Source organism: Phoenix dactylifera, unplaced genomic scaffold (assembly GCF_009389715.1).
Source record: "Phoenix dactylifera cultivar Barhee BC4 unplaced genomic scaffold, palm_55x_up_171113_PBpolish2nd_filt_p 002675F, whole genome shotgun sequence".
Lineage (NCBI taxonomy): Eukaryota > Viridiplantae > Streptophyta > Magnoliopsida > Arecales > Arecaceae > Phoenix > Phoenix dactylifera.
The window spans coordinates 566-20,271 of NW_024069822.1; the positions used below are offsets into that span (position 1 = coordinate 566).

At 38.2% G+C, this 19,706-nt stretch overlaps 1 protein-coding gene across 1 annotated transcript; it reads left to right on the forward strand.

Annotated features, from left to right (window-relative positions):
• Positions 1 to 7,456: 7,456 nt before the first annotated feature.
• On the forward strand, positions 7,457 to 18,647 carry LOC120109754 (probable protein S-acyltransferase 14). The gene is made up of 7 exons (XM_039123455.1): positions 7,457 to 7,878; positions 8,661 to 8,907; positions 9,023 to 9,114; positions 17,367 to 17,490; positions 17,563 to 17,648; positions 17,733 to 17,798; positions 18,137 to 18,647. The coding sequence occupies exons 1-7, from the start codon at positions 7,666 to 7,668 to the stop codon at positions 18,260 to 18,262; spliced, it is 954 nt and encodes a 317-aa protein (XP_038979383.1). The 5' UTR covers positions 7,457 to 7,665; the 3' UTR covers positions 18,263 to 18,647.
• Positions 18,648 to 19,706: the final 1,059 nt, after the last annotated feature.

Sequence of the window (19,706 nt, forward strand, 5' to 3'; positions counted from 1 at the left end):
AGGCGTCTCGCAGGGTCGGAGTTGACTCCCGACTTTGCAGAGTCGACTCTCTCAGAGACGGCAGAAATACCAATTTCAAGGGATGCGCGCAAGTCGTCTCCGAAGGACGCGGAGTCGTCCCCATGCATAAAAAGCAAACTTTCCGAGACGTCCCCAGAAAGCGCGGAGTCGACTCTCTCAGGGGATTCCAGAGGACTTATTTTTCGGTGATAAAACTGCGGAGTCGTCCCCGACATCGCGGAGTCGTCTCCATGCAAAAAGCGCAAACATCCCGAGACGTCCCCATAAAGTGCCAAGCCGACTCTCTCAGAAAAATAGAAAAACAAGCATTCAAGCTATTTTTCTTCAGAGACGTCCCCGTAAAGCGCTGAGTCGACTCCAAACATCGTCAAAAAAAATTTTATACAGCCGAGACGTCTCGCGTTCAAGCGGAGACGTCTCCGGAGCGCCTGGGACGCGACTGATACACTTTTGCAGGTTTGTTTGAATTTCAAACGGCTATATTTTTGTGTCTAACGGATCTATTGCTTGTAGGGCTATAAAAAGGAGCTTTTAAGTGCCTTTAAACAACTTCTCACCAACCAAACACAAGATCATTCAAGAGAGAAGAAAGAGAAAGAGGTTCAAGGGAGTTAGTGCTTTCAAGAGGAGAAATCAAGTGCATTCAAGCTTTCCATCTGATTTCGTGCTCAACTACTCACTCCCACTCGGCATTCAAAGCTCACATTCAAGCCAACGCGATCCACATCGGAAGAACCATCATTACCCACGCTTCCAATGGCAAAAAGGGTTCTTCCGGGTTTCATTGTTTCTCATTGATATATTTGCTTTCTTAAGAGCTTTTAAGTCTTTGTAAAACATTTGATTACTATGCTTGTTCCAGTCAAGAAACTTGGAATAAGGGATAGGCGTCCCAAGCCTAGGTTAAAATTGGGGGATTGTAGGGTTCGTTGTTAGCCCGGGGTAAAACAACGAGTTGGGTAGTGCACTCGCAAAACTACCGTACTTTAATTGCTGATTATAGTGGAAATTCTCAAAGGTGTTTGGGGAGTGGACGTAGGAGCAGTGAATGCTCCGAACCACTATAAATCTTTGTGTGTTTGCATTTGACTGTGGTTGCAACTTTAATTACACCTTTGCACATACACTTGTGTGTTTTGTTTTAATTAGTCAAAAAGTTTTAAAACACCCAATTCACCCCCCTCTTGGGTGACCATCTCTGGGCAACACTAGGAGATCTAGAGCTAGATCCCAGCCTTTGGATGCCTCTAGGCCTACTGATAGCACTGCAGGGGCTCATCTATATTAGTGCCTAGAGACACTCCAGTTATCTATGTATCTTGCTTTTTTTTTAATATGAAAACGATGTTATCTTATTTGGCTTATTAGGACATTGTAATCTTGAATTTTATGAAATGCAATGTCGTATTATGTTTTATGATCTTTGTCATTGAAAACTCATGTATTATATATTCTTTTGATGATAACAAAAAGGAAAAGAAATAAGAAAAGAGAGAAGTTGCAATATAGGGGAAGAAGTAAGTTGGAAAATAAATAGGAAGAAAATATTTACTTGAGGGGGAGAAATGTGCAATATGCAAAACAATGAAAATCTTATGTGAAAAATAATAAAAATCTTCTACATTTTAAACTTCCAAACTAGAATATCTGAATTTTCAATCAAAATTTTTGAATTTGGTACATACTCCTCATGCCTCGATACATAACCTGAAACTCTTGCTTTATCATAAATTTTTGAAGTTTCATCTTTAACTAAAATATAAAAGTAAGAGAGAGAAAATCAAAAATTTAAATTGGCAATATCTGGATGAAAGAGGTGGAGCTTTCACTTTCTAATTTAGAAAAGCTGAAATTTAGAAACTTAAGCATTTTTTAAATCAAAACCCTTAATTTTAATACAAGCGTCAATCTGACCATACTCAATATTTTGTAATCATCAAAAAGGAAAAGATTGAGGATGATAGAGTTATTTCTATGATTAACACAAAAATTGAGGGAATATCAAATTAATAATAAAGTTTAATTTGATACATCACTAATGAATATCACACCCTCGATACATTGAAAGAATGAGATCAAGACGCTCACAATGATTAACAACGAGATAAAATTTGTAGTAAAAAAATAATTGAGAGCTTATAAATCTAATTCAGCAAAGTTTCAAGTGAAATATACTATTAAAGGCAAAATTGTAATTTTCATTATTAAGGGTATGAAGTTTTATTGTGGCATACACTCAAAATTACTTGAAATATGTTCTATTGATTCTATGAATTAGACTAACCTTAAGATACAGAAAATTGTGAGTTGAGTCGACCTTAATACATATGGCACGCACTGGCACGGAGTAACTTACTTGGGACAATGCATGAGTCGACCCCAGAAGAAGTGTAGGCATGACCAAAATAATTGTGTAAAATATGTGAATTTATCAAGTTGAGGCATTGGAGTCGACCCTGTCACATTTTGGATCCATCTGGCACACCCTTGGAAAAATGGCTCAGATGAACAGTAAGTGGAGTTGACCCCAAGTATCCTTGAGCCAACTCCAAGAGAGGAGCCGACCCCAAAGAACTATAAGCCGAACCTAACTTGAAGCCTCCAAAAAAACAACTCTCTGGATTTTACTGAGAGGGTCGACCCCAAGTTTCCTTGAGCCGACCCCAGATGGAGCCGGCCCCAGGAAGACTTGAGCCGACCCCAGTGGAGCCGACCCCAAGCAAACATGAGCTGACCCCAATGGAGCCGACCCCAAGTGTTCAAAAACCATGTCTCTGGAATCCTTGAGAAGGTCGACCCCAATGGAACTTGAGTCGACCCCACTATAGCACGGGTCAACCCCAAGAAAGTATGAGCCGACCCCAGTGAAAATGCCGAAAAGCAAGGTTTCTGTGGTTCCTGAGAAGGCCGACCACACTGTAGTAGGGGTCGACCTAGAGAAGTTTGAGTCGACCCCAGAAAAGGTTGAGTTGACCCCAAGGCAGATGAACAGTAACTTGAGTCGATCCCAGAAAGGCTTGGGTCGACCCCAGCATGGCTGACATCATAATAGATAGTTCTGCAAAAGTACTTTTTGAGCTCTCAACGACTAGAAATGGCTAGAAACGACTAGTTTTTGAAATCAAACTATTGGGGGGTGACCAATAGAGGTTGGAAAGTATTTAAGAGACACTATTCATCAGAGGGACATATCTTTTGCAAGAAATTAATAGAGTGTTCAAGTGAAAGCAAGCCTAAGTATTCTTCATCAAGTTGCTTCATTCAAGTTCCTAAAAGAAGGTGGTTGAGCAATCTGAAAGTGCATTCAACAGCTCCACCAACCTCTTATGAAGTGAAGTAACCTGAGCAAAGAAGACAAGAGCATCCTCAAAACGATAACTAATTCTTATCTCTTCTTTTAGTTCATATTTGTTATGTTTGCTCATTTAGGAGCTACATACTTCTTCTTTTTAAATTCCTTATAAGGTTGGTTGGTGAGCCCGTAAAACCAACGGTGTAGGTTGTTGGTGAGCCCGCAAAACCAACATAGGTTATTGGTGATCCCGAAAAACCAAAGTATAAAGATTTTGGATTGTGAGCCCAAAAAACAATCCAATTGTAATCCGCGGGATTATAGTGAATTCTCAAGGGGACGCTTGGGAAGTGGACGTAGGTGCTTAGGAGAGCACCGGACCACTATATTTCTTGTGTGTTTGCATTGTGTGTCTTTCTAATTGCATTACACGCACTTAATTAATATTAGCTAAACTACCCATTAATCTACCAATTTGATTAAGGGATTAAAAATTTAGAAAAACCAATTCACCCCCCCCCCCCCCCCGGCTTGTCAGCTAGGGCAACATAAGGAGAATGACTTTCCTTGCTAAGCTTCCTCGGAGGGATGGAGTCTGCTCGGATTACCTCATTGTCTCGATGAGTGTGGCAAAAAATTTTATTGATGACCTTTTGCTATCAAAAGACGAGGATCATAAATTAACAGCAGAGATATGGTAGATGCTCGAGCGTGCCACAAGTATTTGAGTAGCTAGAAAGAGGATAATCAAAGAAAAGATGATTTTAATAGCATGGATCTAGGTGCCTTGACCTTCAAAGATTTTTGTTACCATCACAAATCCCATTCGATGGTTGATTGATAAGATCGGATAGGGTGTTGTCGGAGCTGTGGTTGAAGAAATCTACGTTACTACTACTTCTAAGATAGAGTCCCTACTGACAAGCTAAAGGCAAGATAAAATAAAGATAAGATAAAAATAGTTAAAGATAATTTGGATTGATTGATGTGTCGAAGGATCTTTCTTAGAGTATAGTTCATTTATTTATATACTTAATAGCTGCTAATTTTTGTAATCATCCACGTTGCCACAATATTCAGCGATTTTGGAGGTTCGCTTCCGTAATTCCATATGTGTCATAATCGCTAACTGGATCATGATCTAACTAAAACTGAAATCCTTTGGCCTATGAAATGTACTCATGGTTTGTGGTCGGTTAGCCGAGTCCTATTCCTTCTGCGTGCTCATCATAGTTAATATCATGATTGAGTTTTGTCTCTTCGGCCTATGCATCTATACTTAGTTGGATTTACTATGGCTAAACTCAGGTGTGCCCAATGCATTTGAGGGCCTAAGGCGAACTCACTAAAGAGGCCTTTTTTTAAAAAAAAATGATGAAAAAAATTTAATAAGTGTAAAATACTTTAAAAATTTATTTAAAAATAATTTGTCTAGCTTTTTGAGATGCAAAATTACTAATCAAACTTTTATACTCAAGATTCATTAAAATACTATTTTCAATCGATAATAAAGTTAATCTATTTAATCTTTCTTGTAATATAGTTGAGTGCAAATAAGATTTTATCATTTAGATCAGAACACAGTTGAGCATACATGGGACAGAAGGTAGGTTCCAAAACTGCTTTCTCCAATATAAGCATGATGACACACTGCAACATTTGTTTGTTAGATAGATAAATTTTGCAAAAGGAAGTCTGGAACCCAACAATACCATATCACATTTTTATGAGAAAAGGTTCTTAAATTGCACAAAAAACATTGCTACCTTTAGAACATCAGGTGTGGTGATTCCTACATCAATCAGCTGACCCTTGCGAACATCAAATTTCTCCGGCGTCAATTTATTCAGTATACTGCATAAAAATAAACAGACAATATGTATTACATTGATTCAGAGTGTTTCCATTGCATAGTACGATAGCAATTAAATAAAGGACCACAAAAAAGAAGATGCAAATAGTAAGAGAATAATTTTAGGGTAACTAATAATGCAAATATCTATCAGCCTTTCTAGGGACTAAAAGCATATTAATATTTCCAGATCCCTACCACATCATAGGATTTCTACACCACAAACGACTACAAGTTTAAGTCAGATTATAGATCAATGTTTATGTACGTGTAACTCGCTCGGACAGAGGACATACTTACATAGAGAAAAACAAAAAGCAAGTATAAAATAGCATGCCAAAGCAATTATCAAAATACTTTAACAAACATAATAATAAAGCTTGCAGAAGAAAATTGAATAAAGAATCCTTCTCATTCTTAAAGTTGAAGGATGGCAAGACTTGACAATTGAAATTTTCTTTTTATATTACCAAGAACAATACTAATATAAATCACATTATGATAGTATTTTTTTCTATTAAAAAGGACAGAAATAAACTCCCAGCATCAAAATATATAAAAAAGAAAATTCAAGGGATTTGGTGTGGAACCGGACCTTTCCACAGTTGGTGTGAAATTTGGAAATCCAAGGGATGGACTTCGACACCAACGGTAGCTGCCAAAGAAGCCAAGAACTCGATCATTTTTTTAAATAAAAGGAAAGTAATTAATATTAAAAAAAGAAAACATAGGAATTAAATCCCTCAAGGCTCAAAGTAACCATCAAAATGAGAGAGAAATAAATCCCTAAAACCTAGAAAAAGAACCAATGATGCAAGGGAGAAGAAAGCGGAAGAGATAATAGAAGAAAAATACTATCTTTCCTCGACGGATTCCAGAGAGGGTGGATGGGGTGTTCCTCTACTCGTAGATCTACCATGATTTTGTCCAAAAAAATGCACAAATTCTCCAAGATCCCACTCAAGACCAACCAAAACTTAGAAATCTTTGATTATATCATCAAAAAATACAAGAGACATCATATTATATGGTGTTTACCTTTCGAATCGAAGCAGAAAATCCTGGCAAGGGCCTCAGAGATGAGCACTTTAAATCCCAAATCACGGTGAGAGCACAAGAAAGGCATCAATCCCACAATACTTACCTTGCTTGTGCTTGGATCTGCCCGATCCCTTCCTTTCGAGTGTTGGCAACATCACCACCTTAGTTCTTCTAACTCTGAGAGGTTCACCTTGCTTGTGGCCGGCTTCCTTTTTGACGGTGTGGCACTGGGCGCACTTGGTCTTGAAGATCTTCTCCCCGGCCTTCGGATCGCCGGGAGGAGCCTCCGCGAATGACGGCATATGAGATCTAGGATTATGGTTTGCTTCTCTTCTTACATGGCAAAGGCCTACTGCTCCACGTATCCTGGTGTTCGTTGAAATTATTAAATACCCTCTCTAACTCTTGAAATGGTATTGGTCACCTATTTTATTGTAATAGAAACTTTAAAATATTAGAGGTATTTTAAGGATGAAGAATAGTTCTGGAAGCTTGGGCCGGGAATGCGGGGCCTTTCTTTGGCCCGAGGCTTTAGGCAACCACCTATCTCCCCTAAAGGTTAGGCCGGCCCTAGCTAAACTCTACGAAGTTTAGCAAGTGTCATATGTCTTTCACCTATTTTAAGTCCTAACATCATCCACATGGCGCTTGCTTATAGCCGCCAGCTAAGTTGTTGAGATGGGAGTGTACACACTTTCAAAACTCAATCCCATCCCCAACTCCAAAACTTTTAACCAAAACATAATTTGAGTTGGCTTAGGTTATATCAAATGAGACTAGGTTGGCTCATGCAAAGTTCAGGTTAGATTGGTTAGGATCTTTAGTTTGGTTTTTATTTCTTAAAAGCTCTACCAAGTAAGTTAGACTCCAACTGGATTGGTTAAGGTGCTATATTATAGTAGGGTAAGGTCATCCAAAGTCAACCCAAAAGAACCCAACCTAGCACAACTTGAATAGGCTGCCCTTTTTTCCAACCCAAGCTCAAGGCAAGCCAGATGTCAGCCAAAACCAACTCTCACTATAGGTAGGTTGGATTGAGTTTAGGTCAAGCCGGCCCAAGTTGCTTTCCAATATGCAACCCCCTAGACCGGACCAGTTCTTGGTCCAATTGCACCCGTAAGCCGAGCACCATGACCTTCTGAAGTCTTCATAAAATATTATCATTGAAGAAATAAAGGCATCTACTTCTAGTGATAAGACCCACAAAAAATTGTTAGAAGAATAAAGAAATATAAAAGCAAATCCCTTCTTCCATCCCCGGGTGCCGATACTCCTCCCCTCCCCTCCTCCCCTCCCCAGCTCTTCCTCTAAACCTGCAACTAGAATAGAACACAAGAGAAGCCAAACGAAGAGAGAAGAGGGAGGAGGGAAGGAGCGATGAACAATTAGCCAAGGGGGAAGAATTTTCTCCTCATTCTCCCCAATTTCCCATCTAGGATTTCTCTCTCGTGCGGCCGTGATGCAAAGATCGGAGACGGTGATGGCGTGGAACGTGTTCAGGTTCTGCACTTCCCTGCGGGGGCTGGGCTCTGTCATGATCTTGATCGTCCTCGGCATCGTCGGCGTCACCTACTACGCCGTCGTCGTCACCAACTACGGCCCCGCCGTCCTCAATGCTGGCGGCCTCGAATCCCTCTGCGCCCTTGCTGCCTTGCTCCTATTCCATCTCCTGGTAATCCTTTCTACCCTCGTCATCTTATTTTTATTTCCAATCCGTTGTTTTGAGCTGAATAGATCCAAAAAACCTAATTTGATGTCACACTGTTGAAAAATTACGTTGTCTGATGTGAAAACGTTGCGTTTGAGCGTGAATTTACCTTTAAAGAAAACAAATTAGAATTGGGGTTTGTAAGTGAGAAAAATGTCTGCTTTCTGCCTAATTAATTTGTTGCATGGTTTGATCTCTCTTGTTTTTTTTCTTTTTTCTGTTTGCTTTTATGAATGTTTTGGGTACAAGTAAATATGAACTTTTAGTTAGTAGAGTTTTGCATTCGGTGTTCATGCTGTTTTCTCCCAGTGAATGGCTTAACCACTTGGTGACACTCGCATAACCAATGTATTGATTGATTTCCGACTGCCGGGGAACTCAGTGGGGAATGGAGCAGTGATGGATAGAAGTATTATTTAGTTATTAAAGAAGGATCTGCATTTGCTGAATTGGATAATTAATACTTATTGAGTATTCTGATAAAGCAAATGATCTTTCCTCATATAGCAATCTTTATTGCAGGAAATAATTCATATATCAATTTAGAATAATGCCAAACATTGGTTCGTTTAAGGTTCTGCCTTTTGGTGATTGCTTGTTTTTAAAAGGAGAAAGTACTTTTTGTATGCTGGAATTTTACTTCTTGAAGCAAATAAAAACTGACACCAATGGAAGGATAGTTAAAAATAGAATGAAGAAAAGGGAAGTGGAGATCTAAAAACTTTTTCTGGGTTTTGGCTTTGCAGTTGGTGATGCTTCTGTGGAGCTACTTTTCTGTAGTCCTGACAGACCCTGGCAGCGTTCCACCAAATTGGAAGCCTACTGTGGATGAGGAGAGGGGTGAAGAAGCTCCATTAAATGGCTTGGAATTTGGTAATCAGAGTCTAAGTTTTCAGCAATCGGTTAATCTTGCAGACTCAGGAAGTCCAAGGATCAGATACTGCCGGAAGTGCAACCAGTTGAAACCACCTCGTTGTCATCACTGTTCTGTTTGTGAGCTCATACATTTATGGATTACAAATGCTTGTAGTATTTTACTTAGGAAGAGTCTCCTGTTTGTCTCCTTCTCTTTCCTGTGACTCCTTTTGATCTACATTCTTAATTTTAGGTGGGCGATGCATATTGAAAATGGACCACCATTGTGTGTGGGTTGTAAATTGTGTTGGGGCTCTAAATTATAAGTTCTTTCTTCTCTTTCTGGTAAGTGATTTATATCAAATTGGTCTTCCTTTTTCATAACATTTCTTCTTCTGTTTTTATTTGAGAACTGTGGCTGCCAATTTGATAATGAATGCCCAGAATTACAGTCATAACTCTGTTTATGTCAGTGAGTGAAATTTCATGATACAATTCTTGTATAGAACCTAAGTTTTGAAATGCTAAGATCTTGGTTGTTGAGAAGGTGAGATAATTTTGGAAACAATGTAGATATTCCAAGAAATCAGCCAAATTGTACGAACCGACATATTGATATCTCAGCTGATATAGTAAAACCAAAACTATTTACTATTTTTAAGGCATTGATTTTGACATTTATTTATTAGAAAAACCCATTTAAGGAAATAAAAGAAAGATGACAAATATTTTGGGAAATAAATCGACAATGCGCTAGCCATATCTTGGGATATAATGGTTTTACTGTTGCAATTAACAATGGCTGAGATTTTAAACATATCCTATCGATTGGTGCTTGATGTAGATACATACTGATATATTGGCCAAGTGGATACTTGAGTAGAACTACCTATTCTTATCAAAGGGGAGCATTTATTTTTGTCATTTGATTTAGTTATTATTACTACTTTGAGTTTCTGAATGACTCTATAAGTCATATTAGATGTGACTATTGTCTGATTATGATGAAATGAGCATAATATAGTTAAAACCTATTTGTCAATTGCATGCACTGTGCACACGCAGCACTTCCCTTCAATACCAAATGCTTGGCACATGTGTTTGACACAAGTTGGGACATCTGCTATCTATTAGAAGGCTTGACTAGAGATCATTAAATTGAATAACTCTGTTTTTACCTTTATTGGTATCAATCTTGTGTTCTTTTACGTTTGTGGGTGTGTTTTTGACATAATAAACACACACACGGGGGAGAGAGAAAGGTAGAGAGAGGTTTACAATTCACTATTCTATCCAAACTTCCAAAACTAATATAAATTACGTGAATGATATAATTTATGCATATTCTCATTTCTTACCATAGTCATGTCAAAAAAGCCTACCATTCGATTAATAATCTCTATATTATCATTTTTAACCAATGCACCTGCAATTCACTAGTTTTAACCTTTCCATATAAAATTCAACTGATATTCGAAGATTTGAAGCTTCTTTTCCTAAATCATGCCCCCAATTTAGTTACAAGGTTGTCAAAGAGGATATATAATCTCTAGTCTGTAGGAACCCTATACGTCGCCTAGGGAATAGGCAACCACCAAGTTGCTTAGGCAGCTACCTACTGACTTAGGCAGTCCATCTTCATCTTCAAACAGAAAGACAAGAATCAAATAAACAGAGAAATTTGAACTAATTGTTACAAGATGGCATTATGCAAAAGAAGTAACTATGTTATATTTTAGAAATGCTAGGACAATCAACAAAACTTAAGGATATGGGATAAAGAGACAAGTAGAAGGCGAAAGTTATGATAAAGGTTTTAATGGAGAAAAGATAGGGAAGGGATTATAAAAAGGATGGAAATAAGAAGATGTGAACTCTCAGTGGGGAATAATCTAGTGGATAGCTCTTTTTGCTGTGAAGAGTCTTAGCTTTCTCTTGTTATTAGATCTCTTTAATATCTTTTTGTGTGCTAGGTGAAATTATTCAAGTATGCGATGGAAGCAAGTCTGAATTCTTGTAATACCCTTGGTGTAACCATGAGCAACTTATCATTGAGTTAACAATAATGCTCAAACACACCTATAAGCTGCACTCATGCAGACTTAGAGAGTGCAAAAGTAGTCACCCATTTGCTTTGCCATTGTTTTGCTGCACAAGTCAAGTACCATATGCATCTTGTCACTTTTTAACAATCAAGCACTATGCCCCCATTTCGTGATGCTTTCGCTGTTATTAATGCTTTGCTAGTTGAGATATGCTATTGCTATCCCTCCATAGAGCCAAATAAATGGGAGGTGAAGGCCATGGCTTTTGCATCCCCTTTGGTCAAGTCTCTATTCTAATGAAGAGCTGAGTACCATCCAACCAAAGGAGGCCTTCTTTGCTATTGCTAGTGCATGCAATCAAGATTCGTCGTTTTGGTACCAGACCCCGTATCAGTACCATCATATTACTGTGTTGGTACATTTGGTACGGGAGCCAGTTTGGCGTACCGAGTGTTGGTACACCTGTATTGCATGCCGGTTTGGTACGACATGGTTGGTATTCCCCACTACTGACTGGTTCGGCAAATGTAACATACAACTAGAGTGTAGCACTGCAATCTTTTTTTTTTTTGTTAAAGGGAGGCAACGCCACCCAGTTTATTAAAGGCAAAAGAATGTACAAGAAGAGATAGGAAACAAGAGTTAAGAGAAATATAAGGAAAAGGATGGGTAGCTAGGATGGTTACCCCTATCTATTCTAGGTTAGGATGGGGTAGTTTCAATTGACTAGTCAAGATCTTTGGTTAGGTTTATTTGGATCAACTATTTAGAATATTGGATTATATCAAGATTGACTTGATCTTCCCCTATCCGCTTGTTTGTAACCTTGGCAATATCAATGCACCTTGGAGATCTTTTTCGGTGAACTTGCTTTGCAATTAGTTTATGGAATTAGGGTTGGAGTGCGATGGGAATTCTAACTTTCCTCTCATTCTATTGTCTGATTTGCACATGTGATGGAATCACAATTATCTTGGAATCGCCATACCCTTAAATGAGAAAGAATGATGTTTTGTTACGTGCTCTTAGTAAAAAATGACAATGAGTGATATACAATTGTAGAACCAATTTGTGGCATTTATGGTACAGGAATGGCAATAAATGATTAATTACCATATGAATCTTAGGAAGTATTATTTTATTAGGATGAATACTTAAAATATGATAAAATTTACATTGAGCATTATAACGGTTGCATTAATATAATATTATATAATATGATGGGAGGCCTCCGAAATAATTATAATGGTCATTTTTCTAAATTGAGTTCTATTGCGTAGTTAAGAATATGTTGTTAGAGTTTAGGAAATCACTATTCAAACCCATTCATAAAATAATACACTATTATATATTTTAAAAGTTAATTTTCTAAATTAAATGTAACAATGGAATTTGCTGTTTGTTTCCCTTTTCTTCCTTTATTTTGCCTAAACAGTGGAATAGGAAAGATGATTCTGAGTTCGTATCTTCCATTCCCATTGCATTCTAGTTTCTTTTTTGACTCTTTCATTCATGGTTTGCTGAATTGTTCCAAACTATGTGATTTGGGGTGTACCGAACTGAATCAGTCCCTAATCGGGATGGTTCGCCATATCGAAATGGCATAAAAGGCGGTTCGAGGTTTTTTTGCTTCATTTCTTCGTCCCCGATGTCTCCTCGTGCTTGCCTTCCCCTTACTGACCGATACCTACACATATCGCTCTCAAGTAAGCTCCCTCTCTCTCTTCCTCTCTCCCCTCCCTCTCTCTCTTCCTCTCTCCCCCTCCTTCCCTCTCTCTAGCTTCCCCTAACTCCCTCTCTCTCTCTCCCCCCCTCCCTCCCTCTCTTTTCCTCTTCCCTCTTCCCCATGTGGTCTCCTTGACACCGCTATCTTCGTTTTGAACTGGTCCCTATCATCTTCGTTTCGGAAGAGGAAAGTGGAATGGGGAGATAGGAACAAAGCAGAGGACCGCAATTGCGATCCTTGGTTTCGAACTCTTTTATTTTTTAACTTTTGAATTGAAGTTGTTAAATCATATGCCAACTTTCCTTTAGTGAACTTGGTGAATGGTCTGCCAACTTTAGTTCAAAATTTGAAAATAAAAAAAGAGCCTGAAATGTCGGAACGGTATAGCATAGATTTGTATCGTACCGTACCACCCACCGATCAGTACGGTTCCAGTACTGGTTCAGTGAATCTTGCTTTCATTACCGAACATAACATTGTTTCTTTCATTATTCAATTAACAAGTGAAATCAAGCTCTTCTTCAAATGAGACACTTGTGGAACATTTTCACTTCTCACATCATTCCACTAAACATCCCCAAGAATAACTTACCAACTCCAACTATCTCATTTGTCTAGTTATGCTCCATCAAAATTGAACATGCTGAACTAAGTAAGACATGGGCATGTGCAAGGGGCTTTGCTGCTATCAAGAATCTAGTTTTGATGAAATGTCAAACTAGAACCTAGCATAAAGATTCATCATCAATGAATCATAATGCAGATCCTTCAACTTGGTGCACTTTTTTTTTTTTAATTTTATGCTTTTATTTCCTTTGCTTGATTACCTTGGCTTTCTAAACTAAAATGTTTCCTATTCAAGTAATCTTTCTTCAAATGCTTGGTTTTGCCATAATACCAACAAGCACTCTTTTCTTTTTGGCCTCTTCACGTTGATGTAGACTTGGAATTGTTTAAACAATTCCTTTACGAACCTTCTTTTGAACAGTCCCATGTTATGAGATATTTTGTTCTGAACTTTCATGAACTTCCAAAAGATGCATTTATTTTGGAGTTTATTTGCAAGAAATTTATTGAAACATGTGTCCATATCAAGGTTTGCAGACCGGTATCGGGGCTCGTATTGGCTGGCAATTAGTTTGGTATGGTACCACTACATATCCTACCTAGCCGGGGCATATCGAACCATGTGGAGGGAGAGGGTGGGAGGGAGGGAGGGGCTTATTGAGGGAGGAGAGGGAGGAAGAGAGTGAGGGAGTGGGGAGGGGGGGAGAGGGGGGCTTGTAGAGAGGAGGGAGAGGGAGAAGGAGAGGGAGGAAAATAGAGATAGGGAAAGAGGGAGAGAGGGGGAGAGGGAGAGCGAGGGAGGAGGCTTACCTTGAGGGTGATGACGTTGGTTCATGTCGTGACGTCAAAGTGGAGGAAGAGGGAGCGAGTGCATAAGTCCGGGGGAGCTCTCAAAGGCTCTCGAACCATCAAAGCTGGTGGGGTGTGGGAGAGGTTATATAAACTGATTTGTCCCAGTAAACCGAACTATTCCGACTTGGTGTCGGTCGTTCGGTACACACCGATCGCCCAGTTCAGGTTGGTTAACATGGGTCCATATCAAGATAACCCTTTTAGTTGTGGCATATGCTTGTAATTAAAGTGTTGTAAAACTTTGGCTATGTGCATAGCTGCCTTACATCTTTTTTCGTTCTCTCCAATGCTTTTAAGTTGTCAAATGATGTTGTTTCTATTCAAGTGCTTGGAGATTTTGGTGATTTCATCTTTAAACAGTACAATCTTTGCATGAAGATGCAATAGATGGTGGACTTTGTTTACCACAAGTTATGTTGCTTTTCATGAAAATTGTCATATTCTCTCCAACACTGTTTGTTAGAACCTCATCTATCAAGTACAGGTTAATTGTGGATAATGCTTTCTTATCCAACTCATACTTTCATTTTGGGTCATCAATGCAGACCTTCTGTCCGTCCTAAGTGGTGCCCTTCATTGACCTTGGTCTACTAGCAAATCATGAATTTTATTTTCAAAACCTACAAAATTCTTCCTCCAAACTTCTTTACTAAAACCAACTTGGTGTTGTCATAGAAATTTGTCAAACACTTTATGTACAACCTTGAAGCTTTGATACCATGGTATACCATACCGGCTGGGACCGGATGGTATGGGGCATACCGTAACGTACTGGTTCGGTATCGGTACCCAGTATGAGTGGCATACCAACACTCGGTACGTCAAAAAAAATTCGTACTGTATCGTACCAACACTGTGCTAGTGTGGCATCGGTATGGGATCCGGCACCGAGACGGCGAATCTTGTTTAATACTATATATAGCATTGAAGGCATTGTTAAATTATTAGGAGCTAGATCACCTAAAATGTCAAGGTGGCGAAATTCTAGATATAATCCATGCCCAAGATTACACAAATATATGGAGAAAAATGAAAGGAAAGAGAAAAGACAAGATAGTGAGATACCAAAGAGCGACATGGTTCATGCATCGTGGGCCTACCCATAGATACAAAGGTGACCAAATAATTTGCTATCAAGATGAGAGATTTGAAGGTTGATCATGGAGAGTTTATCTCTTGTATTTTGTTTGGCATACCAGCCACCATAGCAACCTCCCTTCTTGATCCACCCTCGTATATGTAGAAATTTAATTGTTTCCAATGTGGTAAAATCTTGCCATTGGAGAACCTCAAATGCACCTTTAAAGTGACTTGGATGGCTAGGGCTTGAGAACAAGTAAACAGAGATGGGAAATCCTTTTCACTCCTACATTATTGTAGTGACTTTTCTAGAAAGCCCTGTTTTTATGCTTCTTTTTTTTCCTCGTAGGCAACTAGCAAAGATACCCCACATAACCCAAACCAAAATGGACCATGTTAATGCGATAAGTAGGTGATTTTGATTTCAATTATCCAACAAGCACATCTAGATTGGGTTAGGGTTTTTGGACTCAAATGGTTCATTTCATGACTGAATTGGGCTCAAATTGGTCTGATCAGAGTCCAGCGGAGTTGAGCAAATAGGAGTTGGCTCATTATCTTCTTTTTCTTCAATGGCTAGCTATCTTCAATGGCTAGCTATCTTCAATAGCTAGTATCTTCAATAGCTAGTATCTTCAATAGCTATTGGTTGTTGGGCTTGTAATTAAGCACTTTAGTGTAGTCTTTAATATGCCGCAGAGGCTTAAATTCTTAAGAACTTCCCACAGGAATTTTGCTTTGAATTATTCTAAAACACACTGGACTACACATTGGAGAACCCATGTGCTTGATGTATAATGCTTATCTTCATGACATTGACCTCCAATGCTTGAAGAGTCACCATCACATTATTATTTACTTCGTTCTTTATGATTTTCTTTTTTTATATATTGATTTTTTTGTGCTTGACTCAGATTTGGGGAGTTCTCTCATGAAAAGTTGAAAGCTAGCTTGGAAGATGACAATTTGATGAATTTGCTTCTCAAAATCACAACTACAAATTTCATTCTGCGTTGGATACAACCACGATATGCGTTACTTATTTAAAGTGTCGTCTAATTTAAAATTTTTAAAAGCTCCCACTTATTCATGGATATGCTTGTGATACTCCCCGGCTAACTCTCAAGATGAGGGAAAAAAATTTCTTTTTGTGTAAAGGTCTGCCCCTTGGATTGATTGCCATTTTATGTTTATTTTTTGTTAACTGAAAATTTTGGTAGTCCCTGGCCTTGTTCACACCGATAATTGTGTCCAAAACATATATTACGTAGTACAAAAACTGGTGCAACTGTGTGCAAAATGTTGGCCTAACCATGTGCAGAGGGACTAAATACAAAATGCTAACTATGTAAGGACTAAATGTAAAATGACAATCAAACAAAACATTTGGTGTTAAGTTCCCCTTATTTGTTTATTATTTTGATGAGTTTGGCTTTCTATGATATATGATTAGTTTGTGATTTTGTGACGTTACTTTATGAAGTATGAATAATGTCATTGTGATAGCCTATCATGCTTTGTGAATTTTTTTTTAGTACCTCAACATTGTATATTTATTATCGTGCTATGCCAGCCATATCATGCTCCTTAAAAAAAAAAAAAAACAATCGACATATTGATATGTCCATATCTTGGACTGGTATCCATATCTTGGATCGATATCCATGGTTTCTTGATCTTCTTTAGAACCATACTTAGCTTCTTGAGTTTATTTCCATGCTTTGTTATATGCAAGGTTTGCTGAACCAATACGGGAGGGCATATTGGCAAGAATGGGCTTGTGATGGGACTTACTAGAGGGGGAGAGAGAAAGGAGGGTCAAGCTAGTAAGTCCTATTACAAGTCCATTCAATTAACCGACACGGCGAACTATCCTGCTTAGCCCATTACAAGCAACCATGGAAAATTCCTGGTTTGGTACAGGAGGTGGACACTCGATGAAGCAGCTCATCAAATTGATGATGAGCAAAATTTTCCAAAGTTGAGGCTGGTCTTGGGGGTTTGTTTAAAACCCAAAATCTTGAATAAAGAGTGTTGCTAAATAGTTCGACCCAAAGATAAATACATTAATGATTGCCTGCTGTGTTCAACTAGTAGAAATAAATATCAAATTCCTAAAAATAAGACATTATGAATCCTTACTGTGGTTCATTACATTATTTACAACAAATAGCATCCTATGCAATGATTTCAGGTCAGTTTATCTGGGCTGTCTCCAATCTTCTATCAATGTTACAAAACTATGCAAAATATTTTTCTTGGCTCTTAAAGTGCATTATGTCATTGATTCTGACATCCAACCATGCCCTTTGGTTTTGTGCATACAGTTTTACACATTTCTTGAGACAACTCTTGTTACCCTGTTGCTGTTGCGAAATTTTATTACTTTCTTTAGTGATGCGGAGATACCAGGAACACCTGGAACGCTTGCGACTACTTTTCTCACATTTGGTTAGTATTTTCCTCCGGGTTAACCATGAACATTGAAAGCTATGTTCTGAACCTCACTTCCCTTTTGTCTAGTGTTGAACTTGGCTTTTGCATTAAGTGTTCTCGGTTTTCTGATAATGCATATTTCGTTGGTGGCTGGTAACACAACTACTATTGAGGCAAGTGTCTGGTGGTATGTTGTTACTTATTTCATTAATATCAGTTAAATTCAATCTTTATTTACTTTAATATTTTATGAACAGGCATATGAGAAGAAAACAACTCCAAAATGGAAGTACGATCTGGGCCGAAAAAAGAACTTTGAGCAGGTTTGGGCTTTTCCCCCTCTTCTCCTCCTCTTTTCCTTTCATGGACTTTGAGTTGATAATATTTCCTACTCTGCTTTCATCTCATGCTTGCTAAATACTTGATATCTGCCTACCTGTATTGGAGATGTTAAACAAATCTCAAAGATTTAGTACTAAGAGGGTTAAGGCTCAGATGTCAATCATGCATGAGTAATGGTTGTGGAAATTGGTAGAGTCTGCTTCATCTTTCAGGTTTTCCTTAGTTACTGTGTATGCTTTTTATCTCATTTTCTTGAGATATGGATGTGATATAAACTTAATCGATACAGTCACCTTGTCTAATATTAATTTTGTATCAGGTATTTGGAACTGACAAGAGATACTGGTTCATCCCTGCATATTCAGAAGAGGATTTGAGAAAGACACCAGCACTTCAGGGCCTCGACTATCCAACCAAGGCTGATTTCAGTGCACAGGAGTTCTAACAGGATCCTATTAGGATTACAATTACCCCATCAGAGACAAAGCCTTCTGGGCAATCTGTAGCTTTCTGCATCCTACCAATATTATTGTCATGGTGGTCTGAAAGCTTCAATACAGTAGTTACCTTTTAGATCAAGCCAGCATTAGTGGGTGGAACAGAGCAAGATAGGTAATGAAATGGGGAATCTTTCAATGTTGTCACATTTCTTTTTTATTTGTACTATTAATGGGGAAGTTAGGCAAGTCCTGGTTAGTGGAGGTGCGTGTTCTATGGTCTTTTTTATGTTTTCCTTTCAGGTAGCTATTGTATAGACTAGGCTTTAAACATGTTACATTTATTATTCATAAGCAATGCAGTATGTTGTACATCAAGATTAAATTTACTGAGATGCTGGAAAATACAAGCTAAAGGAAAATATGAGACTATCAATGTGACAATTATTAGAGTATATTGAGAACAGTGGATGGTGTTAATGTTTATCAATATATTTGGACCTTAACTACCGAACCCTAGGATGTCGGTACTAAGCATTCTGTTGCAGTGCATGAGTATTGTAGACCATGACACATGATAAACTACTTTGGATTGGTTGAGCTATAAAGACATGACTTGTACTTTGCTAGTATTTGTTGTCAACTTGCTGTTTGCTTGTGATGATGACGATGATCATGACGATGAATTTGCAATTTCTTTGCGAATGAATTTTTCTCTGGATTTACACATTGATAATTTTCTTATTATTTGTAGTCTTATCCTGGACAGAAAAAAGGAAAGTTTGTAGTTATCTGTATGAGAGCAAGACATGGATTTTTGATGTACAACAAGCAAATGGTCTCTTAAATGACCAATTCTACAGGCATCGGTGCATGCTTTATGTTGAACTTGTGAACTAAACATGGCATCACATACCAAACTAAATGGCTCTTGTGGCTATTGATCCTTCTCATGGTTATTTGGTAGAAACGTGAGAATAAGTGGTTTGTTTCTACCAAGGCCCTCTTAGATTAGAATTGTGGAAAGTTATCAGCTTGTAAACAAATCTTAATCATGATCTGTTTAGTAATAAAAGGATTATTAAGTGGATAAGTTTTACGTACTAATTGAATAGGTCTGCCTTACCATCTTCTCTCTCTCTCTCTCTCTCTCTCTCTCTCTCTCTCTCTCTCTCTTCATATATATATATATATATATATATATTAGAGAGCCTATATTAACGCATCTAGCACCAGGTCCAAAATGATTGCCATGGTATTTTATATTCTTTGGAGTCAGGACTTGGCATCAAGACATGAAGCAATAGATTAGGAAGTGAAGGGAGCCTCAAAAGCTGAAAACTTTGATGGAGGCTATACCATTAGCTCGTTTGTATGACGAGAAGACAAATTTGTTGCAATAACAATAGAAACTTGAGTGTGCTAATGAACTTCTTGCTGCAATATACTATT